General features: G+C 38.3%; 1 protein-coding gene across 1 annotated transcript in view; it reads left to right on the forward strand.

Moving 5' to 3' along the window:
* Positions 1 to 1,747, forward strand: part of SERPINB8 (serpin family B member 8) — a 40,621-nt gene extending 38,874 nt beyond the window's left edge. Inside the window, exon 8 of the mRNA XM_021929843.2 lies at positions 1,454 to 1,747. Coding sequence (XP_021785535.2) covers positions 1,454 to 1,513 — 60 coding nt within the window. The 3' untranslated portion in view covers positions 1,514 to 1,747. The remainder of the gene's footprint in view (positions 1 to 1,453) is intronic.
* Positions 1,748 to 25,877: the final 24,130 nt, after the last annotated feature.

Raw genomic sequence — 25,877 nt, forward strand, 5'->3', positions numbered from 1 at the left:
GGAAGCCGCTGAGGCAGAGATGTTGAAGTAAAGGCATAGATTATGTGCAAATTCCGTGCCATTTTATACCAGATACTTGAGCACCGGTGGATACTAGTATCTGTGGGAGGTCCTAGAACCAATCCCCAGTGGATACTGAGGGACAACTGTGTGTGTGTGTGTGTGTGTGTGTGTGTGTGTGTGTGTGTGTATTATAAGAAATGGGCTCATGCAATTATGGAAACTGGGAAGTGCTAAGATCTGCAGTAAGCAAGCTGGAGATTGAAGAAAGCTGGTGGAGTAGTTCCAGCCTGAATCTGAAGACCTGAGAACCTGGAGAGCTGGTGGTGTAAGTTCCAGTCAGAGGGCAGGAGGAGACTGATGCTCCAATTCCAGTGTCAGACAGGTGAAATTCCCTCTTAGTCAGACATTTTGTTGTAGGCAGGCCTTTGGTTGACTGGAGGGGGGGGGGGGGGGGGCGAACCACATTAAGGAGGGCAGTCAGCTTTATTTGGTGTACCAATTCAAAATGTCAGTCTCACCCAGAAATACCCTCACAGGCATACCTAGCATAATGATGTTCCAAATGTCTGGGCACCCTGTGGCCCAGAAAAGTTGCTACATAAAATTAACCACTGCACATTTTAAAATTATGTTCTATTTGGCCTCTGGAGGAGAGGACACACTCTCTCACTCTGACATGGTATTGCTTTCCTAGTGTGTATTGATTTCTTGTTTAAAATAAAATAATCTCTTTTTAAAGGAAAAACGTTATGGAGTATTTGAGAAAACTATTTTACCTATATCTTTTTAGAGACTGGAAGACAATACTGGTAATTTTAAAGTATTTTTTCAAGAGATAAATTTTCTTAAATACAGAGGAAGACATTGACCAGAGTTTCCAGCCACTCATCATTAAATTTAAAAACCTGGCACTCAGTATTTGCTTAGAACGGCTAACAGGCTTGTTTAAAAAAAAAGCCTTACAAATTCCTCTCAGTAAGTTGAATTGATAGAAAATAAAAGCAGTATGGAGAATAGGATAAAAGCCCTAGAGAACTTGAGAAATTTATGGCAATCAAATAATTACAATAACTATATTTTGAATTATTTCCAAATTAACTACTTCTAAAATTCACTTACTAATCTGTGGTTATTCATGGTTTAGCATATACCTATTTATAAACTGTGACATTTTAAAAAGATTAAAAGATTATGATAAGATCACTTTTAAGAGAGATATATATATTATTTTAAATAAAAATTATATTTTTATATTTCAGAGTATTTGGAAATTTGAAAGCTTGCTAATTTTTATTTATTTTTACTTCACTTATTTATTTATGTTCATTTTATCTGGCAATGGTGCCACATTGAACATTTTTCTCTACAGAAACTTTTAAGGAATGCTTCTGTTGTTTAGTGTCATTATCTCCAAGAATGTAACAAACTCTCATCTTGTGCCTCCTAACAGGATACACTGAGAAGCACTGGCTTCTTCTATGACATTCTTGCCAACATTCTCAGCACCTGAATGTAAGTGCAGAAACATCAGACAGAATTGAATTGAGGGATATTCTACCAAATAATTGACTGAAACTCTGCAAAAGAGGCAATGTCATAAAAGACAAGCACTGCGGAGGTGCCACAGGAGGATGTGTGATAACTAATTGCAACCTGCGAGTTTCTTTGGGTCCCACAAAAGATCTGAATAAATACAAAAGAAGACATTCAAATGTCCAAGAAGGAAATAAAAAAAAAGATTTGATTATGGTAGTTATCAAGACATGCATATGAAATGCACAGTGAAATACCACCACAAGTATACCAAAGTAGGTAACATTAAAACTACTGACAACATCAAGAGTGGGCAATGATGTAGAACAACTGGAATTCTCCTACATTTTTGTTGGGAATAAATTAGTAAAGACACTTAGAAATTGGCAATATCTACAAAAGCCTAATAGTGTTGAAACAAACATTGCACTAAACGAAGTTAAGCATATCCTGTAGTCTGAATGCTGTGTTCCACCAAAATTTATATGTTGAAACCCAAAGTCCAATGTGTCAGTATTAAGAGGTGGAACTTTCTGGAGGTGATTAGGTCCTGAGGAAAAAGCCCCCATAAATGGGATTGATGTCCTCATAAAAGAGGCCCCAGAGAACTACCTTGCCCCTCTGCCATGTGAGTATGCAGTGAGAAGGTGCCATCTATGAAGCAGAGAACAAGCCCTCACCAGACATCAAATTTAATGGCACTTTGATCTTGGACTTCCCAGCCTCTAAAACTGTAAGAAAAAAATTTACATTGTTTATAAGCTACCAAATTTATGGTCTTTTGTTTAGCAGCCTGAACAGACTAAGACAGCCTATAAGGAAGTGTTTATTCAATGCTATTACTGTAGGGGAGAGAGACTAGAACATAGTCTGTGTTCCACTTCACTAAAACAAAGGACTGGAGAGTTTTTGAGAAGTGGGGTGGATATTAGGACATGTGGGTTTGCTATTTGGCCTTACCTAAAGGAAAAGTAAGTTTTCTCACATCTTCCTGGCAGAAGGTAGTTTTACAACTCCAAGCAAGGTGCCCACTGACATTAGTCTCCCACCCTCCCACAGAAACAGGGAAATAAGACGCTATCTTCCTTGTGATTTTTGAAACAGCTCCCAGGTCCTTAGGAAACAGTCCTGCATTGAAAAATTGTCAGGAGGCTTTTAAAAAGATTTACATGTCCAAGGAACAGAGAAATCATTCACAATGACAAGTTTTCTAAAGTCAGTGCTCTGATAAAATGGCCATGTGGTTAGGTCATCTGGATTCCATAAGGACTGGGGTGAGAGGGAGATCAGGTGCCTAGAGGCAAGAAGAGACCTATTTAAAGTATAGTCAAACTGAGGGAAAGTTAAGGCTGCCTTAGTACATAGGTATATTCTGTGGCCGAGTGTTATGGCTTGAATTTTTTTGTTTCACATTCATTTGTTGAAACTCTAAACCCCAATTTGATGTTATTCAGAGATGGGGCCCTTGGGAGGTAATTTGAATTATATGAGATCTTGAGAATAGGACTCACCGTGATGAGATTAATACCCTTAAAAGAAGAGAGACTAACACACCGAGGAAATGCCATGTGAGGACACAGAGATGGCAGCTGTCCACATCCCAGGGAGAGGGTCCTCTCCAGAACCCAGACATGCTGGACCTCTGATTGCCAACTGCCAACCTCAAAAATGCAAACCAAATTTCTCTTATTTAAGCCACTCAGTCTGTGGTATTGTATTATGGCAGTCAGAGACGATGGAAGTAGAGTGGGGTAATTGACTAGGAGTCTGGAAATACTCTATATCTTGATTTGGTGGTAGTTACATGGATTAAAATTATTAGCTATTATTTTGAAAGTCACTAGGTGTATACTTATGACTAGCGTACTTTGTATAAGTTCTAATTCAATGAAAAAATAAAGTAAAATAAAAACGTTTGGGGTACAGCTAAAATGGAACTTCATGAGAAATTTGTAGATTTTGATGCCCATGTTAGAGAAAACAAGGCTAAAAGAACCTATGCATCCAACTTAATTAGAAATGTGTAAGTAGAATAAACCCAAATGACTCAGAGGAAAGAAAATACAAAAAATAAAAGAAGATACTTATGAAACAGCAGATAAATGATATAATAGAGAGGATCTACAAAATGAAAATCTGATTCTTTGAAAAAGTAAAATAACCTCCAGAAAGATTAACTGCAATGAAAAAAATACAAGATTGTACAGATAAAAAAGAGTAAAAATGAAAACGGAGACATAATTATAGATGCAGCTGAGATTACAATATAATAATACTATAAACAACTTTATGTCAATATATTTGAAAACCTAAGAGAAACAGAAAAGTCTTCAAGATATATAATTTACAAAACTAAACTTGTAAGGAAAAAAACAACCTGAATGAGCCTATAAACATTTAAAAAATTAAATCAAAAATTTAATGTTCTCCCATAAAGAAAACACCAGTTTTGGACGATTTTACAAGTAAATTTCAGCAAACGAAAAGAAAGAGATGATCTACATTTACAAAAAGAATATCTTGCCATTATTTTTAAAATAAAAGCATACTCTTCAACTGATTTTATAAAGCTAATATAACTTTGATACCTGTATTAGTCCATTCTCTCACTGCTGCTAGAAATACCTGACACTGGTAATTTATAAAGAAAAGAGGCTTAATTGACTCATGGTTCTACAGATTGTACAGGGGAGGCTTCCAGAAACTTAAAATCATGGTGAAAGGTGAAGAGGAAGCAGGCACGTCTTACACGGTTGGAGCAGCAGGAAGAAAGGGAGGAGGTGCTATACTCTTTTATACAATCAGATCTCGTGGTAGGTTACTCACTCTCATGAGAACAGCACCAAGAGGGAAATGGGCCCCCGTGATCCAGTCACCTCCCACACGACCCTACCTCCAACACTGGGGATTGCAAGTTGACATGAGATTTCGGCGGGAACACAGACCCTATCCGTATCAATACCAAAACCAGAGATAAACTGTACAAGAACACAACATCAAAAGCCAATCTAAACTGATGGATAATAGACATGTTCTTAATTAATATTTTATTACTTAATTTTTAATTAATTGTGACAAATCAAACCGAACGTTATTATAAGAATATTATATGAAAAGTATTTTGTATCATGAAATGTAAGGTTGGTGCAACATTTAAAAATACATTTTTCGGAGAATGGCGTGAACCCGGGAGGCGGAGCTTGCAGTGAGCTGAGATCCGGCCACTGCACTCCAGCCTGGGCGACAGAGCGAGACTCCGTCTCAAAAAAAAAAAATAAAAAAAAAAAAAATAAAAAAAAATACATTTTTATGTTTAACCAAGTTGGCAGGTTAAATAAAATGAAGGAATTGCTCAATCACTTCAAAAGGTGTAGAACAAAACTTTCATTAAGCTTTAACACGTATTCAGGAGAAAAATTCTTAATAAACAAAATAGAGAGGGGATTTCCAGTACTTTTTTTTTTTGAACACAGAGTCTCACTCTGTCACCCAGGAAGCGCTATGGAGTGCAGTGAATGCGATCTTGGCTCACAGCTTCCACCTCCCAGGTTCAGCCCGATTCCCTCCAACCTCTTGAGTGAAAGCTGGGATAACAGGCCCTGTCACTGCCATGTCAGCTAGGATTTTTAGAGTTACACTAGAGATAGGTTTACCACCATGTTGTGGCCAGGCTGGTCTCGAACTCCTGAGCTCAGGTGATCTGCCTGCCTTGGCCTCCCAAAGTGCTAGGATTACAGGCATGAGCCACCATGCCTGGCCCAGTACTCTTATTAAGTAGTGAACTCTAGGTTTTGGCCAGAACAGTATATAAAAGCATAATAATTTGAATAAGAAAACAAAACCATATTCCTAGATTATATGATTATATGACTGCATCACAAGTAACAGAGAATTCTCTATTATTCAAATATATTCAAATTATTCAAATATTATTTAAATTATAAATTATTCAAATATAATTCAAAAACAATTTTAGCATAGCAGATGAAAATCACTATAGGTTATACACTAGAGCCTAAACACTAGTCAGATGCTGGGGTTCAAACTCCAGTCTTGTACTTGCTAGAGATTGTAGAGGGGTGAATTAATGAACCCTCTCAGTGCTTCAGTCTCCTAATCTGAGAAGTGGTTATGATAACAGGACCTAGCTCATAGAGTTGTCGAGAGGATTTAATCAGTATATAAAGAGATTAGCTCAGGACCTGGTACGGTAGAACACAGCATACTATTAGTAACTATCATTATTTTACAAGAGCAAGTTGCATTTTTATGCCTCTAAATAGCAATAGTTAGAGAATGTCATTAAATCTGCACTAACCCCAAACCATAAGATTCTTGGAATAATAATTAACAAAAAATAAGCAAGATTGTTATGTTGAAAGTTGTCAAATGCTATAGAATATCATTAAAGATGACCAAAATAAATGGAGCTATTTCATGTCATTCATAGAAAGGCCTTGAGTTGAAAAGTTGTCAGTTCTCCCCCACTTGTCTTATTGATGCAATGCAATTCCAGTCCAAATCCTAGCAATGTTTTCTGTGGAATTTGAAACATGTATTTAAAATTTTATATAAATAAGCAAAGGGCCAAAATAACCAAGACACTTCTAAAGAAAAAGATCAAGTTGAGAAGATTCGCTTTAGCAGACATTAAAACTTATTATAAAACTCTAGTGATGTAGCGTGGTGTGTACACAGGGATAGACAAACAGATCAATGGCACAGAATAGAGAGCTGAGCTCAGAAGTGTAATTCTCTTCATATGGGGAAATGCGAGATGATAAAGAACTGGCATTAGAGATCCGCAGGGAAATGACAGTGTGCTAGGAAAACTGATTTTCCTTATGTAAAATATGAAAACAAAAGAATTGCTGACAACCCATTTATGCCGGAAGCTGCAAATATTTTTTTGTGAAAAATTAGACCTTGATGATGACCTTGAGCAGCTGGATATCAATAATGCCCACAAGCTTAGCATTCCAATAATGGGACACTAGGCATAAATGGGCTAATAACTTAAATGTTAAAAAAATTAAAGTTCTACCGGAAAATATGGCAAAATAATTTATAACCTTAGTGAAGGATTTTTGTCATATGTTTGAAAAAATCAACATTAAAATACATGTATTTAAATTACTTTAAAAATATATCATAAAAATTATAAAAATACAAACACAAACTAAGAGATGAGAGTTTAACACATTTAACCATAAAAAGATAATTATCTTAAATATAAAGTATTTCCATGAAAGAATCTGTAAGAAAAAGGCAAACAACCACATTGAAAAATAGACAAAGATCTGAACAGCTACTTCACAAGAGAAAATAATAAAAGGCCAATGATCAATATCACTAATAAGAAAAACTAAAATAGAAATTAGAGAATAGACTCACGTTTAAAAAGTCTGTTGATACCAAATCTTGGCAAAGATCAATAACAGTCCTTGCACATGGCTGGTGGGAACAGGCATTGGTCAAACCACTTAGGAAGATGATCTCGCATAACTTAGTAAAGCTACGATTTTCTACTCCTAGTTAGAAACCCTAAAGAAGCTCTTGCATATATGTTCAGAATACATGCAAAATCATGTTCATAGCAAGAAAAATAAATATAAACAATAAACAATGAATCATTCAAAGGAACAAATGATATTGCACCATACAGTAGAATCAGAGTCATCATCTTGCTCAGTTCTGGTGCTCTGTTCCCATAGTCAGCACTATTCATATAGAACACAATGTTACTAATACTGTTGGGAGGTTGTACAGCTTTGGATGGAATACCACACGTTATGGAAAATTAATTAATGACAGTTACCAACATAAAACATCATGCAGAGCAAAAATAGCAGGTGTCAATTCCTTTTGTATAAAATCCAGGAATAGGTAAACTGATCATTATGTTTTTTAAGGTGCATATATATGGCAAAGGCATAATAAAGTAATTATTAACACAAAATACACGATAGTGTTAAATCTGGGGGAAGAAAAGAATGTGATCCATCAGATCAATAGGAACTCCAAAGTCATTTATGATCTTCTGTTTATTAAACTGGGTAGTGGATATTAGATGTTTATTCAACTTACTCTATATATAATATATATATATACACACACATTGTTTTATGAGTATGATGTATTTCACAATAAAAATAAATTTAACAAAAGAATGAACAAATCGTGGTATAAGATGATGTGACAAGAACTAAAATCAGCTAAGGGAGATGAATCTAAGTTAGGTAAATTTTATAATCAAACTAAGTGTAATTTCCCTATTAAAAGACAAAAATCTTTTAGATTGGCAATAAACGACTTTCAGTTAGCATATCTCAAATAAAGTGACAAGAAATATAAATGTGAAATGATAGGCAAAGATGTATCAGGCAAATTTAAACAAAAGGACATCAGGTATCAGGCTATTAATATAAAAATATAGACTTTAATGAAATAAACAAAAAAGCAGAAATTCTGTCATTTAGTATAGAAAAGGATATGATTCATAGTGAAGATAAAATTCAAACTTTAATGTGCCTCTTTCAATGTTGGACAGATGAGCATAAAAAGTAGAAAATTAATAAAAAGCTGAATATTCCACTGTGCTTAAGACCCACATTAAGATCTATTTTTGTATATCTTCACGCTTCTGCAATTAAGATCTTGATGTAATTATCAGTGTCCATACAAGTGTGTATTTCATCATTGGTGCCTATATTGTTGTCACTGCAAGTTATTTTTGGTGCTGTATTTTTTGAGAGAGCTGCCATTAAGTTTGAAACAATGTATTGTTATTTGAAGTTGAACATTTATTGTGAATGCTGAAAATTATTGAAATGGAATGGTGATGCAATAGTTGATATTAGGGAAGCAAATACATTTGGATGAGTGAGTGAAATTTCCTATTTTCCTGCAAAGCAATGGCCATGTTTTATAGGGTGTAAGAAAGGCAGACACCCTCCTTACAAGTGGAAGCTGGGCTATTGCATTAACTATCATATACCACAGGAAATAATGCAAACACCAAAACTTACAAAAATGGTTTCAGCAGCTGGGAAGAGAATCTGAGTTAATAGTATTATGTTTGGTGACATTTAAAAGTGTTTCATAATGCCCATGTCCTAAAGTTCCTGATGGTACAATAAGCAATATTGGGATGAAAAATGAGCATTTATGACTTTAACACCCATAACTATTTAAAAGTGTCAGACGGAATATGTTTTGAAATTATCTTACAAATATTTAATTTTACATATGATCAAGACTAATATATAATAAATACATCTAAACATATGTAAAATAACTCTTTACATATTTTAAAATAACAATTCAAGTGGAAGAAAATGTGGATCATAAGTCAATTGTCAGAGCTTTTATTTCCTTAGTGATATGTGAAATAATAACACATTTTAGAGCTGAGGTCATATTAGCATTTATGAAACAAGGTACTATTTATTTATTTATTTATTTCCTTCCCATCTTACTGTCTAGAAGGTATACACATCACATGCTGGGCCCTCTGAATTGATCTTTTACAGCTCAACTTGTCTGTTTTCCATTCTTAAATCCTGAGAGATTTTCTGAACTTTTTCTCTTAGCTCTTCTGGTTTCTTTTTTCAACAATGTTCTAAACTTCACGAACTGACTATCTTGCCTTTTGGTTATTCCTTTTTAATATCTGTGTATGTATGCGTGTGTGTGTGTGTGTGTGTGTGTGTAACGACTTCTTGAGTTAGCTAAAAATGCTAATCAAAATTTTTAATATTCCTGTCTGAAATGTTTCTTTCAGAGTCAGCTCTTCTGAGTGTCAATCTTGGTTCTTGCACTGCAAACTAATGATGTTCTCCACAGCTCCTTGTAAATGTTGATTGTCCATTCATACCTGGTAATGATAATTTTGATTATTGAGGTAGGTAGCTGATTTACGTAATCTCTACTGCTGAATACATGGGACACATGTCTCACGAAGTGTGACTAATTGGGGGCAGACTGCTTTTTATGGACAAATATGTCGACCTCCATTCTGCGCAGGCTAAGAAGCCCGGTGGGGTGGCCTCCTTCTAGCTACTTCCACTCCCCTTCCTCTGCCTTCACTACCCTGAATTTCAGAATTAGATGAGTTCTACTATTGGGCTCTATCAGCCATGTTAAAATCTCCTTTTCTCTCAGGGCAGATTTTAAGAATTACTTTACAAAAGAAGTCCACAATTTTTTTTCTTTAGGGAGTAATTCTGAGTTGCCGATTACTCTGCCAACAGAAAGATGGGAGCCATGGATCCATTGGGTTCTGCCTCTTTCTTCCCTCCCTCCGGTCAGTGTCCGCTGGCTCATGAACCAGTCTGAGAATTCTGATTTCCCCCCAGTGCCTGCCATTCTTCTTTATGTACACTGAGCAAGTTCCTCCACCCTGATTTATCCTTCAATATTCTGCCGTATACATTATTACTTCCAGAAATCAACTCAAACTTTCCAGCTACCATGGAATACCCCTCCTATCTCTCCAATTTTCTTTGGTATGTTTCCTTTTCCCATTCTTACAGTCATTACAATAGGATATTTAGAGGTAAAGGAGGCAAGCCTATGTTCTTTATCTACTCTCACATGCCAATAGATTGCTATTTATGGATTGTCTACTTTTGCCATTTCCTATTGTGGTAGTGAAGGTTATAATAATGAGCAAAAGAGATGCAAAACAATATAATTATTAGCTGTCCTAACTAAGTGTTAAGCAAGGAAGTAAAGAATGCCATGAAAAGGTAACCTGGGAGACATATTTAGATTGGCAGTGAGGGAAACCCTCTTTGAGAAAGTACCATTTAAGATCTAAATTTTGAGTAAGGCTATGTTAATGGGGAAAGGTGTTCCGGAAAGAAGGAAGGGCATGTGCGAATTCCTGATGGTGAAAGATGACGCTTATTGAAGGCGACAGAAACAGTGTCTATGTGGAAGTAGAGTTATGAACCAGAAGGGGAATGGTAGCAAAAGAAACTAACGAGGCCGGTAGATTTGGGACATCAACGTTGTTAAGTTAAGCCAGGAAAAATACTTACATTTAATTATTCATGCTATTGGCACCTTAAAGAGTTTTGAGTTCAGGAGAGAAACACTTAAATTTGCAGTGTCTAAAGGTAATTTGGACTACTACATGGAGAATAAAATAAAAGGAGGCAAAAATAGAAACAAGAAGCCCAGTGAGGATATCATGTTAATAGTTCTGGGCAAGAGATGAGTGACATTAATTGAAAGTAGTGGAGGAGTGTATGTAGAAAAGGAAATTGTTAGAGACATGTTTCAGGGAGGAATTATACGTTCTTATGTGGACAGAATGTACCAGACTAGGTATGGGAATGGTGAGGGCAGATAAATTATACAAGGATTCGGGATAAGCAAAGGACTGAAAGGAGGTGCCTTTCTTGCTGAAGGCTTTGGGTGAGATGGGGACCAAGGGTTCCATTTTGAACCTGTTACAACTGAGGTTCCTGCAATGTATACATTTAAATTTCACACAGGTAGCCTCGTAGCTGGGTATGAAACTTGGGAGAGAGTTCCAGATGGATGAAAGGGCCCTGGGAATGGCTGGGAATGCTGAAGACCTCAGAAGAGAGAGGGTGGGCTGAGCAGCCTATCAGCAATCCTTCCTCGTGCCAACTCTCTCCGTCTTTTCATGCCAGACTCCTTTCACTGCGGTAATCCTGTTTCATAAATAATATATCTTGTTTTCTGTTGCATATTCCAAACAGTTTCCACACATTATCTCTGGATTCTGCGGGACATCATTTTCAGATTATCTTTTTTCTGAGTATTTTGCATGCTGCTTCTTTTTGTTTGATCGGAGATTGTTTATCTCTTCAGGCTCCATGCTGTTTTGAAAAATTCCTACTTATTCTTGAAAAAATGTGAGACCTGTATATCTGGAAGGCAGACTGAGCTACCTAGATTCAAATCCTTTAGCCAGTTTCTCAAAGGCTAGCGATCTGAATATCTCATCTATTGAGTCATCCTCAGGCCCTCTCCTATTAAGCACATTAATAATAATAATAATAATAAATCTTACCTTTTGGGCCTTTTTATTTTTTCTCCTATCTATAATGTTGAATTCTGTAGGCTCCAGGTTTTAGGATGCACCATGCCTTCGCCAGCCCTCCATTCTTTTTGCCCATTATTCTTCCAGAACATACCATATTCTAGAAGCATCATGGGCAAAAAGTTTTTGTCCCTGTGGCTGTTGTCATGTGTCAGACAGACTTAACTTCAGAGGGCATCGGCCTGCCCAGTTGTGGAGGTGGACAAATACCAGGCTCCAGCATTTGTTGAACTTCAACTTCAGCCCTGACCAGGGCTGTCTCAGTAACCGGGCAAGGGTGCATTTGTAGATCGACTTCAGAAACTGGCTCCACGGAGGCAGGGAAGGCAGTTGCTAACAATTCCAAGTCACTAACTAGTTATATGACCTTGAGCAAGTTACTTAAAGTCCTTTGGGCTCAAATTCTCCTTTGAAACATAAAAGGGTTTGCTTAGATGATCCCTAAGAGACTTCCAGCTTGGCGTTCTCTAACAAATCTGCAGCACAAGACTATTTTGGGCCATATGCTTTCCTTTCTGCATTGAGATTTTTCATTACTTTGTAAGCTTTTCTTATTTCAAAGATGACTTTTGCTGTTAAAAATCTAACTTCACTCTAGTGTGCTTGTTATGTCGATACCTTTTTCATTTCAGTTAAGGGCTTTGATGATAGTTTCCAGTGAGAGCATGGCAAAATAAAATCATGTTTTCTGTTCTAACATTTGTTTCATCTTCATCTTTTGTCAGCGGAAATACTGCTATTTGTCATTTCAACATTTTCCAGCGACACCTCTTTCCTCATTTGGAGCCTTTGAAGTTTCTCTCATTAGAATGAAGGCCTTTGCCAACAGTTCTCCAGGGCTGCTGCTTATGTCAGAGAAAGGGGTTTAGGCAAGCCTACTTAAGTGTTAAGCAATGTCTCTAGGCAATCTCCTTCTCCTCCTAATAAAAAGAGTGACATTCAATTAGAGAACCAAGGCTTGGAGGAAATGCCTGCCGCAGGGCTCAGTGGCTCAGGTTGCTTCAGTGCTACTGTATGTTAGAAAGCTTATTTATACCAGACAGACTCTAGACACCTTTTCCCCTAGAAAGAGTCCATGACCTGACAATTCCTTCCCAGAAAGAGGGCTGGGAGTCTGGGCCTGAGGGCTGAGGGGAGAGCTGACTCAGTATCCCTTTCTGAGAAGCACACTGGTGACTGAAGCGTGCAGTCAAGTCCTTCATCCAGGAAAGGCTTTGCTTATCCAATCGTTCACAATGGTTTTCAGCAGGTACAGAAAGAAAGCTTTCCAGCTATCTCTACTGAGACCATTTTTTTCCCAGATCCCAAATTAGGGCACAACACAAGTATGTTTTGGGAGACAACAGGTTTAAAATTAGGTTGATTCCATAAAACCCAGGACCTACCTATGATATAATTCTTCAATGCAGGGTAGATTGCCATAAGGTTTTTGTTTGTTTTGTTTGTTTCGTTTAGGTAGAGAGAAAAATCAACATGGGAGGAAGAGATAAACTTTTTTATTCTAAGGGAAGCCAGTGATTAAAAAGCAATTTATGGGAAAGTCACAGAGATTCAATATTTGAATAGGGAGGCAGTTTAGGAATATTCTAAATGCCTCCCTTATTTTATGGAATCAAAACCCAGAGAGTTCATATGGCTTGCTCAGCACTAAGCACAGATCCTTAAACATGACGACAGTTAATGTTTTCAGATTTCATAAGGAGCATACATCTTGTTGGTGGAAGTCCTGAATTATGGGTGTGGAAGACAAATGGGGGCCATGAGACCACTGTTGAAGAGCTGCTGAAGTTTCAAATCCCTCATTTCCCATGGAATGTTGTAAACCTTGCTCTAAGTCCTAAGATTTGCATTATTAGAAGTAGTAACAGAGAGCTGTTTTTGCACTTCCTTCTAGATTTGTAGATCTTCATCTGCCAACATATGAAAAGAGAAATAGTGGCATCATCCTTGATTTCCACTTCTCTGGTGCCCCTATAGCCAATAAAAAAACTTGTCTGTTCACAGCTCCACACATATTTTCCCTCTTCCCAATGCCTAATTAGCTCTACTGCTTTAGTCTGAAGACTAGACTGTCCCTTTTAATTGATATTAGGGTCATAATTTTACAAAGTAAATACAGTTATACCACACTCCATTTTTCGGTGAAGTGAGGACACAAGCAGAAGCTTCCTGTTCCCCTGCTCACTCTTCTCTTGACTTGGTTACAAATAGACCTCCAGGAATCCTTCAGCTAGAGTCAGGATTAGGCCAAGGATGATTTCTTTCTACATGAATTCTAGTGTGATTTTAAAAGTGCTTTAAAAATACCCAGGTACTTGGACACAGGAAGGGGAACATCACACACCAGGGCCTATTGTGGGGAGGGGGCAGTGGGGAGGGATAGCATTAGGAGATATACCGAATGTAAATGACGAGTTAATGGGTGCAGCACACCAACATGGCACATGTATACATATGTAACAAACCTGCACGTTGTGCACATGTACCCTAGAACTTAAAATATATATATAAAAAATACTCAGTTACAAAAATACTGATTCTAAAACAAGCTTTTCCTATGAGGGTAGGAATCAGGTATAACTTTTATTGTACCCCATCAAGGAAGAGAGACAAACTATGTGGGTAGAGATCCATAGGTCAATCTGATTGACTTGATGATGATGATGAAGTTAACAAAAACAAGCACAATTTTTCAGTATGTTCTACAATGCTAGGCCCTGTATTAATAGTGCCTGTACATGAACTAGCTGAATCTTCACAAAGCCCCAATGTGTTAAGATCCCCTCCTCCTCATTTTATATATGGGAAAAAAACTTATTATTGAGAGATTTGACATAATGGACCCCAAATCAAACACCTAATAAGAAGCAAAGAAGGATTTGAACTCACTGGATTGAACTTCCCTACGGATACCCTGATCGTTAGAGACAGCAGCAGCCTCTGCAGAGTGTGAACCACACTGCACACCACCAGCCTCCTACCTTCTTTCCAAAGAGGATAAGTAAAATGATCATGATTGTCCATATGGAATTTATTTGACTCTTGTTTTGGCTGGAGATAAAAATTTTATTATAGACATACTAGTTATAATAATAATTTTAAAACGCCACCCTATTTAGAGCTACATTACATACCATTCTGGTCACAATCACAATTGTCCCAGGTTTGAATTTCTTTCAGAAGTTCAAAAACAGACTAAAAACATTTCCAATATGATACCACTTGGTGTCGCTATTAGTCTGTATGAATTGAATGAGTGACGCTTTCCTTCTCACATAGTCTAGACAAATGACAACTTTTTTATTTTAAAGAAATACTTTCAGGCTAACCTGGAATGGATCTATCAGAATTCAGCTAACATTCTTGGTTTTTAATTTTATTTTTCCACAATGTAACAGTGATCAACTTTAGGTTTATTTCAGAAGACACATTCCTGAACAAATACGTCTTCGGTAATTAAAAATAAAAAGGCTCAGTTATTGCATGCAAGTCTCTTGGTGCTTTGAATGGAAACAAAAGAACCATAAGGAAACCCTTAAAAGTGTTATCAAGAGCAAATCAATGCAAAGTGAATTGGAATGCTTAGAATTGATTTCTTACAACTAGTAATTTGATTAATATTACTCATGTAGTTTTATTCTGCAGAAGATTTTGTAAACAGGTAGATCTATTAAAGTGGGTAGAAAAAATAGATATTGAATAATTATGAGCTAAAGACATTGTGTTAAGTGATTTACATGTATAAAGTCTAATCATCATTATGACCATTTTAATTCTTTACCTTTGTTTACTGTTTTGCAGATAACTTTTAATGACTTATGAGACAGAGGGCAAATATTAAAAATACTCAGGGAAACCATTAGAAACAAAGAAAATACAGGGAAAACATCTATGAATTACACTTCCTATTTTTTCTGGTTTTATGAAAGCGTTCCAACGTTTATTAGACACACCTTGATATTGAAGTGCATATTTTCCTGGTTCTTGCTAAGATCATCAGAATACTTCAGGGCTTTAGGAAAAATATTAAAAACAAACAAAGTCAGAGAAAATGAATGTCTCTCATTTTTTTTTAGTTCTAAGGATTCTAACCTCCACTTATGAGCAAACACCAGCTGGGCGAAAGATCAAGGGCGGCCCAGATGCATGAGAGCCAACTACATCATGACTGTCACAATCTTTATGCTGGTACAGATTTCATCCTCAGGTCTGGAGCTATATAGAAAACTGCCTACTGGAAATTGTCTTTCAGATTTCTGCAGGCATTTCACACTTAACATATTTCAAAATAAAGACATTTTCCATCCCTGCATCTGCTGCACCCCATACAGCCTTCATGTGATTTACCCCCTGTGATTCCAGTCTCTCTGAACAGCACCATCATCCAGTCAGTTCTCCAAGCCAGAAACCCGGCAGTCATCTTAGAGTTCCCCTTACTCTCACCTCCTGCATCCCGTCACTTCTGTTTTCCTTGCCTGCTTGTCCTGTGTGTACTGCTACATCTCATAATCTGTCTTCATTTCTCTGTACCTAGGGCCAGTGCTCTAGTTCAAGTCTTCATCATTTCTCTCTTGGAAAAAGACTGTTATTTCTTAACTCTTGCTCCCACTTCTCCTCTACTCCATCCTCCAGATTATTGCCAGAACCAATCACAGAAATCTAATTGAACCATACACCTGTTTACAACTTCCCAATAGCTAACCATGAGCTATAGGATAAACCACTCTCTTTCACATTATGTAAGAAAAACCTTTAGTATCTACCCCATGTTTAATACTACACTACGCTGTTAAGATTTATGCCACAGCAACACTGACCTACCCAGTAAATGGTCAATACATTTTGGTTGAATTAATAAAGATAAGTGACAGTGTGATTTGATGGCCCATGAACTCCCATATCAACCTCACCAATTGTCACCTCACCATTAAAACTATCTCCTTCCAGCCCTGAAAGTTTCATTGGGTTCAAAATTGAAAAAAAAAGAAAACACGAAAAGCTTTGGGAGTATTCAGCTTTCCTAGTAACTGCGTACAACAGTTAGCCAACTAAGGAGCTTCACTGTGCCGAGATGGATTCTGTGTTTAGAATCTGGGGCGTGGCCAGAGGATGCTGCAGGTACTCTTGACTTGCTTCACAAGGTGGCTTGGGGCCTTTGCTGGGAAGAACTCTGCTTTTGTAATTCTGACAGCTGGATAACCTTGGGTAAGTTACTCTAGTTTCTTCCAAGCAAAGTTAAAATAGCAACATTAACCTACCCCCCACAGGCATGTTAATAAGTACATTCTTCCCCAAAGTGCAATGTACGGATTTTCATTAGTCATAGGGCTACAATAATAGTTAATTGTCCCTAGTTCTCCTTGTTATTTACTGTTCACTCAACCAAAATATGTTACTGAAGGGACTGAGGGGAGAAAGTTGCAAAATATGCTGATGTTCCAAATAAGTTGCCAAGATAATAAAAAACAATGTAATCAGACTGCAAGAAGACCTTCTGATTTCCATCCCCACTAATCATTAGAGATTCTATTGCAAACTAATTTTCTTATCGCTTATCTCTCAGTCAGTTCCTCTGCCAAGGACTTAAGGACTCAATTTATCATCTCCCTTAACAGGTACCTTAGCTGCCAGTGTGCCTGGGCCCTGGACCTGCCCAAATGATTTAAAGCAAAATTGATTGTGACTCACAATATTTATGCTTTGGATCTTAAATACAAATGCCTAAATACTGAAGTAATAGACAATGCAACACTGACACTACATACTATATACACAACTTTCATTCTCCTGATTTCTTCTTTCACATGCTGTATAGTGTCCTCATAATCAACCAAATGTGTGATACCACAAAAGATCCTCTCTTTCCCCCTCGTTATACCAGGATATGAGAATAAAAAGGCAGGACAAAAGGAACTTTCAGAAAGATGTATCTCTAGACACCAAAAATCAAAGCAGCTGACCAAGGCATATATTTTAGTTGACCCATCTCAATCTTTCCAATATACTCATTAGTCAATTGACAGGCCAACCACACTGATTGGTTCTATATATTAAAGAAAGATAAACAAATCTCAATATAGGTGAATCATCATGGCAGCAGAAGTATTAGAAAGTACAGGAAGTTGGCCATTAAGGAGATTTTTACCTTGTTGACCTTTTAAAAGTTATAACTAACTAAACATAGTGTGTATCTAGTCCAGTTCTGGACTTGACGGGATACATGCCTCCCAAGCATCTAGTCTGGAACCTTCCTTTTAAGCCCAGTAATAATTCCCTAACAAGATGGTTCTCTCTCTTGACGTTTTATTACTCAGATTTACAGCCACCTCAACTATATTTTTCCTTTTTCCCTTTGTTGTAAATTAATTGAAAATCATCGTATCTGGATTTATTAATGTTTGAACCTTTAGATATTAGATATAATAAAAGTAGTGATTTTGCCAATAAGAAAAGTGAGACTTGAGTTTGTCCAACATGCATAGTTAATGGCACAGAGAAATAAGTATGAAAGTCATTCAGGAAAAAGAAATCAGATTTGAAGGGGAAAGTTTAACTTAACTTGAAGATAATCTTCATTTCAATTTTGATTCCAAATAAAATGTGGCCTATTTCATCTACGTGTTGGACCATATAGACTGACAATTTTGTAGGTTTAATATATTGCAGTATGTTGTTACTTGTATTCCACAAAGCTGTGATCACAAATAGCATTATTATTTCATATTAGTTGAGCATTTTTAAAGAAAGCATATCAGATCTAGCTTATTAATTTATCACCTGCTCATTCAATCCATAGTAGACATCTTAGACTTATCTTTCTTCCTACTCCACATTTAACCAGTCACAAATGGTTAATTTTAACTTCTTGATATTTCTGAAATACTTTCGCCTTCTCTGTAATTTTTTTTTTTTTTTTTTAGATCAAGGGGTGGCAATGTTTTTGGTCATTGCCGTATTGTAAATATTTAAGGCTTTGCAGGTCAGTCTCTGTTGTGACTCCTTGGCTCTGTCATTGTCCCACTGAAACAGCCACAGATAATATAGAAATGAATGTGTCTGTGTTATAGTAAAACTTTATGGGCAGTAAAAGTTTGCAGACTCCTTCTCCCTTAGATCATTTTACTAGTATATTTCATCTGGATTGCTGCGGTAGTCAATATTGATTATTATAGCAATCAATAATCCTATTCTAAATCCGTAATACAACCCTTAATAATGCTAATATGATCATAGTATGGTCTGCTTAGAATCCTTAACAGCTGCTGTTGACCACCAGCAAAAGTCCAAATTCTGTTGTAGGTTGTATAAAGCCATTGAAAATGTGGTTTCTATAAAGCCCTCCAGTTTCCTCTGTCTGTATATACAGGATGACATTTTAAAATTTTACCTAAACTGTGCCGAGTTCCAAAAATCTGGTATAAATGTCTCTTCCAGGTGTTGGAACATGTCATTTATTCCGTCTGATTGTCCTCTCCCATCGAAACCTTCTCTTACTTTCCTAAATTTTATATATCCTTTAGTTCTTGTCTTAGATATCACCTTCTCCAGGAAGACTTCTCTGACCCAGGAATGGAATAAATGTATTTCCGATGTACAACCATATTTTTTAAAAATCAGAATCACTGTCACATCGCACTAAAATATCACCTTCTACCCAAGAGTATAAATTCTCAGGGCAGAGAACTGTTTTATTTATCACTGTATTCCTGACTCACTACAGTAGTACACTACTGGGAGGTAAATGTTTCTTAAATGGTCCATGTACATGCTAACACTTTGGTGGAGAGTTGTACAAACATGATCTAATGAGAATGATGGGGATGATAACTGGTGCATATGACTTCAAAATCTGTGAACAACTTTACCATGGGATAGCTCAGGTAATTTAACCTTTACACTCATCTTGATAAGTAGATCATTTAGGAAACCATCTGTATTTTATAACTGAAAAACAGAAAACAGGAACTCAATGAAACTAAAATGTTTGTCTGATATTAGAGGCATCGATACATTTAGATTTTTTTTTTTGGTAGAGAAATGGTCTTTTTCCTTTAATTGTTTGGAAGTGAGAAGAAAGCTACTCTTAGTCTTGAATCTGACAAAAACCTCACAAGAATGTGACTTACTATTATACAGGGTGGCTCTGTCTTTATTCCTCCATGGCGTCTGTGTCTATTTTATATTTTGCCCAAGAATGTTAACACAGGCTACTGTCTATTTTCAACAATATGAAGGTAGTTATCCCAAATCTGCCACAGTCTGACTCCCTTCAAGGCCTGGCTCAGTGTGCACGAAGACAATTCTGGCATACTCATTGCCTTTGCCGGGAACTGCAGAGTGGGGAGAGGACAGCTCCCAGCAGCCCCTGGGCTCCCTTCTAGTGAATAATTCATTAGGATTGCTCAGGAATATCCTTCTTCCACTGATTACTTGCTTTCATCCACCCATTTATCTTCATTAAAGATTTTGTTTCCTTTCAAATACTTGTTTCCAATTTTCCTATTTAAAGCTGTTTTTCCCTGGCTGTGAGGTTTTAGATACACCCTTTTTGTACTCATACCAATGTTAACCACAAATTCCCAGTGCAATGAAACTTTAAAACCTAAAATTGTTCTCACTATTGAGGTATAACCAAATGTCCCAATGTTCAGTCTTAACATCATTAGTGAAGGGTATAAACTAATGGAAATTAGCCCTCTGGTCAACTATTTAAACTAATCCAACTAAAATCAGGTACTAAACACTTCACTAGAGACATCTTTTACGTGAAGATAATGATTAGTCTTCCCTTGCCGAGGACACATTTCAGTTTACATAGCTGAACTTCTAAACAAATTAAGAGTGATTTGGTAAGTAAATGTTTGAGTGCTTACGTTCTAAAATTATTTAAAAAATACATATTCACTAGCCAGTGTAAATTGTATTTTCCTTCCCTCTGCTTATATCTTAATGATGTTGAGGGAATATTGAATATTGTTTTGTTGTGTGTGCTTTGTTTCATTTTATCTTGCTCATGGTTATTATGGCTCTGGGGCCATAATCTTTTTATCATGTGCTGAGTTTCTAACCTTACAATTTTACTAATGATGACTATGATTAGTGGGAAAATTACCACCTGGTAATATTTGAGTTAATTTCTCCTAACCTTTTTCTGAAGGTGGGTACCATGTTGCCAGTATCCAAACTACCATGAGTTTTGAAAAAATCATTGTAAGTTAATTAAGTTGCTTGACTAATTTCCTTAATAGCCTAGGATATTTGTCATTCAGATCTATTGCTTGATATATGTCCATGTTTCCCAAGCATTTTCTTGCGTATTCTTTCCAAATAGCAATTTTTACAAAGTCTTCATCAGTTCTTAATTGTTTAAATTTATCTTCTTTCATTATACCTGCTAACAACTAATTTTAAAATGAGTTCATTTTTCCTGCTACTTTAGAGTTGTCATTATATCTTATCTCCTTTGTTTATAACAGGAATTAAATTATTCCACTATATTTTGCATTTGGTTTTAAGAACAGCTAAAAGAGCCTTTGCTTGTGCTTAGTATGATCCATAACTAAAATTGGGCATTTCAAGAATACAAGTTTTTTTTTCTTTTTAAAAAGTGTTATGCAGTAACTTTTCATTTACAGCATGTAAATAAAGAATGCTTTAAACAAGTTTGGCTGCTGAAGCTTGTAGCTCACTCAGCTCTCATTCTAAACATATCTTACTACCAGTCAAACCAACATGGTTCACTCTGGTATCCTCACTAGAAATCTCCCTTGCCACTGACCTCCAACCCCCCAAAATCAGGTATTAAGCAATGACATTTTAATTACCTGGAAGTTACTTATATATTACCCAGGCCCTAGGGGCTCAGTACAGATCCGGTTGGTAGAGGTCTCATTGCTCATTGCACCAAAAGCCAATCACTAAGACAGTGAGTATTGCCAGGGAAAAGGGCTTTGATTGGGTGCTGCAACCTAGAAGATGGAAGATCAGCCTTAAATCCATCTACCTGACCAATGAAAATCAGGGTTTTATATAGTAGGGAAGAAATGTAACTATGTGTAGGAAAAGGAATTAGGAAAGGATAAAGAAGAGGGGCCGGTCAACAGGAAACAGGTGGTCTGTTAACACAGTCATGGTGGGTGAAGGGTCTGGCTTCTCATTGGTCACAGATCTGGTGAGTTTCAGCTCCTTGATACTATCTGGGAGGCCTGATGGTTGTTTTCCTGAGAAAGGAACTTAGGTAAGACAGATGGAGATATAGCTTTCTCAAGTTTTAAGAATGGGATGGTTAGTTTTTATGTTTATTAAAAAAAAAACCCATAAACATTAGTTGGGCCCGTTTCACTGAAGCAATGTTTATCTTGATGAAAAGTGTTTATATCTTTGTATTTTAAGCTTTTTTCATGTCACTTTTGTCTCTGTTAATTTTAATGTTTGCATACAAATGAATTTTAATATAAAAAATTTAAAATAAGATATTTTAAATTGTTATATATCTGTAGAAGTATGCGTTTACGTTCTCTTTTAAGTCTGTGCGCTGTAGAAGGCAGGGTCTGATACATGAGTCTGCATTTGATGTTAGCGGAAAAGCAGGGAAGCGATGACACCTGAGTCTAATTTTCACGTCTGAATTAATGTCTCCCTAAGAGCCCAGGTGTACCCAGTAAGGGGCCTCTGAGCAGGGTTGTAACACTGTCATAATCCACGTCAAAAACGACATTACAGACGGCTCACTAGGATATGATCATTAAGCCACGGGGATCCTGACGCCGTGTCCATTTTTAACTCTCATCCCCTGTGAGTAAGGAGTTTGGGCCGCTCTCCCTCCTTCCAGTCTTCCAATTTCAAGCCTAAGCTGACCGCCCTGCATGAGTGGACAAAATGTCCTCCCTCTTGGGGTCCCAAATTCACCCCCTTCTAGGCTTTAAGTCAAAGGCAGACCCCCCGGTGCCCGGGCCTGCAGACAGCTGCTCCGGGTCTCCGCCGGCTTTTGCCGTGGTTCAGCCCACGCCCGCCTCCGCCCGCGGCGCCCACCCCGGCTTCCCACCGCGCGGTCCCTCAGGCTCTGCGTCCATCTGGAGGAGCAGATTCCGCTTCCCTCGCAGCTCCTCTCAGAATTGACAGTTTCATGAAAACCAAACAAAAAACGCCCACAATAAAAACAAAACAAACCAGTTACTATCTCCTTTCAGGGACAGCCCCAGACGTCCCAGCCAGGCCTGGCGCGTCTCCCAGGGGCCAGAGCCTCTCCCGCAGGCAGCACGGGAGGCACTGGCGTGCCCCACCCTAGCCAGGCCTGCCACCCCTCATTTCCTTCTCGTTCTCCCAACACATGCACTCAACAGCTGTCCCAGGCCCAACTTTTTTTTTTTTTTTTTGACAGAGTCACCCAGGCTGGAGTGAAATGGCGCGATCTCAGCTCACTGCAACCTCAGTCTACCGGGTTCAAGCGAGTCTCCTGCCCCACTCAGCCTCCCAAGTAGCTAAGATTACAGGCCTGCACCACCACACCCAGCTATTTTTATTTTTTTTATTTTTTTTATTTTTATTTTTAGTGGAGACAGGGCTCTCAACATGTTGGCCAGACTGGTTTTGAACTCCTGACCTCAAGTGATCCGCCCACCTCCGCCTCCCGAAGTTCTGGGATTACAGGCATGAGCCAGGCGCCCAGCCCCAGGCCCAACTTTTGACGTGACTTAAACATGCCTCCTTCCCTCCCCTTTTTCACGTCACCACAGTCACCCCTCAGTGCCAGCTGCCTGGGGAGGCATCGTCCCGAGGACACTTGTCACTGAGTCACAGAGTCCTGACAGCACGTGGGACCCGAGATCCGTTCATCTAAACCGAGGGTGGCTTTTGCGCCTACCCCTGCATGTCACCCAGGTCACTCTTGCCATTCTGTCACTTCCGTGCAGCAGCTGGAGAAACGGGGTCCAGGGTGCTAGCCAGTTCTCCTCCTAGGTTTCCTTGTGAAACCCATTTTCCTTCCTCACTTTCTTGTGTGTGTGCCCAGCCCTCCCAAGTTTTCATTTTCTTCCTATTTTCAGTGCCCTGCAGTTCCTCCTGACGGTCCAGGATGTGTGATTGCCTCTGACTGGGGGGTACTGCCGGGCTGTCATGTCCTCCTTTCTCAGTGCGCTCCCAAAATGTGGAACGAGAAGTTCTGCATGATACTTTACAACTGTTTATGTCACAGCAGAGGGATTTGTCTGGGGGCCTAAAATAACCTTGGTATGGAGAAGATGCTTTCCCTGCCCTATTCTAGGGCATGTGGATTTTGCTATTATTCTGATCAAGGTCACCTGTTCCTGGGGCTTGGCGCTTTGGGTCTCACTTCTTCTCATCCAGAATCAGAGCAATTCATGGTGGGGCCAGTCCTTCCCTGACAGCGAGAAATGACTGTGTGGCCTATGAAATTTTGAATACCTATCTGACAATAAATAGCAAGGCTGGAGTGGCATACAGGCAAGCATCTTTGAGTGCTATTAGCGTCTTAGGGTGGTTTCCTAAGATGTATTATTTCCATAGGTACCACCGGGCAGAAAGTGGGTTAGGTACTCTTTTATGCACTGTGCACACACAAAATGTTAATGCTGTTCTAAAACAGGGAAGTGTGATTGGTGACAGAGAACAAAGTAGTACAAGATGCAGAGGTTAATGCTGGTGAGAACCAACGTAGAATGAAATAGAAAGCAATAGAAAGCAAACTGTACACAGAAAATAGATCTGCTCTGGATGTTAGAAGAAAAACTTGAATTAGTCCTAAAACCTATTGCTTTAGAAAAATAAATAAGACTACTATGAGAATGTGTGGTAGTCTATCAGGGACTACTGGGAAGGAGGGCCTTTGATTGTTCAGCACCTCTGAGCCTTCCCCCACCCACAGACTCACAGCCTCAGGTCGCTGGAAAATCCCAGCTGTGTCTGCCATCAATGATGGTAACTGGAGCCGACCTCTTGAACTTAATAACTCCCCCTCTCTCTCTTGCACTGTGTGATTTTCCATGGTCATATTGAAGGGTTAGCTCTGGACACAATCTGTGGCTCATGGTCAGATTCCCCCTAACGCAGTCACCCTGGCAGCTTGGGCATGCCTCAAGGAATGGCTGTGAAGGACACTGAGCTTCTGGAATGGTTTGGCATTGGAAGCTCTGCCTATTTGGGCATGTAGTGACAATATTTGAGCATCATACTGATGAAGAAAGGCCACTCTTTCTCTCCAGCATCTAGAGAAACCATTTCCAGTCCAGAAATTATAGTGAGTTCTTCAGTCGCTCTAATACCTGAAAAAACTGCTAGCAACATGTGCTTCAATGAGCACAGGATCCCCGGGCACTGAGCACGCTTTTCATTTTCCCTCCTTGGACGGATACCAGCCAAACTGATGCTTTGGATTTGAGGAAATGTAGAGAAGGTCCCCATTTCCTAGTGAAGAAAGGCATTCTCACAAAGAGGGAATTGAGGAAAAATTTAATCTGATTGGTAAAAAAGTTTGACACTTTGTGGTACTGGTGTAAGACAGGTGAGCCCAAAATTGGGGCTTACTCTGGCAGGGTTCTTGGCTTCACCCAGGAAAGAATTCAAGGGCCAGCCTAATCTTCTTTTGAATGGTTCAGCTTTTTGCAGGGCAGGGCTAACTCATAGTCAGTGCGCCCAGAGTAGGCAATGTATGGGCTCTTGGCAAATGTGTTTATACTCATTTATACCCTCTTATAATTACATGCAAATTAAGGAATGGGTTAATGCAAATTGAGGGGTGAGTTATATAGAACTTTCTGGAAAAGTGGGCAGTAACTTCTGGGCCATTGCCATGGAAAGGGGTGGTAACTTTTGGGGCATTGTCATGGCATTTGTAAACTCTTATGGTGCCGGTGGGAGTATCTTACAAGCTAATGAGCTGTGAGGGCAGCTAGGGATGGCTTTGTCACCATCTGCTGGTTCCTGCCAGTCTCTTCACATCGTCCTGGGTGGACTAGATCCTGTTTTGGTCAGCAGGGTTGTGACCAGAAAACAAGTCCTGCCAGTCTCATACTTTGGTATTACTTCAAGACGTATCAACGGCAAAATAACGAAAATAATGTTGCTCCTGACATTTTCTTTCTTGTGTGGTGCTTACCAAAGAAACCAAATTACGTGAAGTAACCCCATGAGGTTTTGTGCTAAAAAATTCATTTATCTTTACACTGAATCTGCTTTGCTAAAAATCTTTATTAATCTAGACTTTACAATGAAATTGAACCAATGAGTTCTCTTTTACTCACTAATA

This window comes from Papio anubis, chromosome 19 (genome assembly GCF_008728515.1).
Source record: "Papio anubis isolate 15944 chromosome 19, Panubis1.0, whole genome shotgun sequence".
NCBI lineage: Eukaryota > Metazoa > Chordata > Mammalia > Primates > Cercopithecidae > Papio > Papio anubis.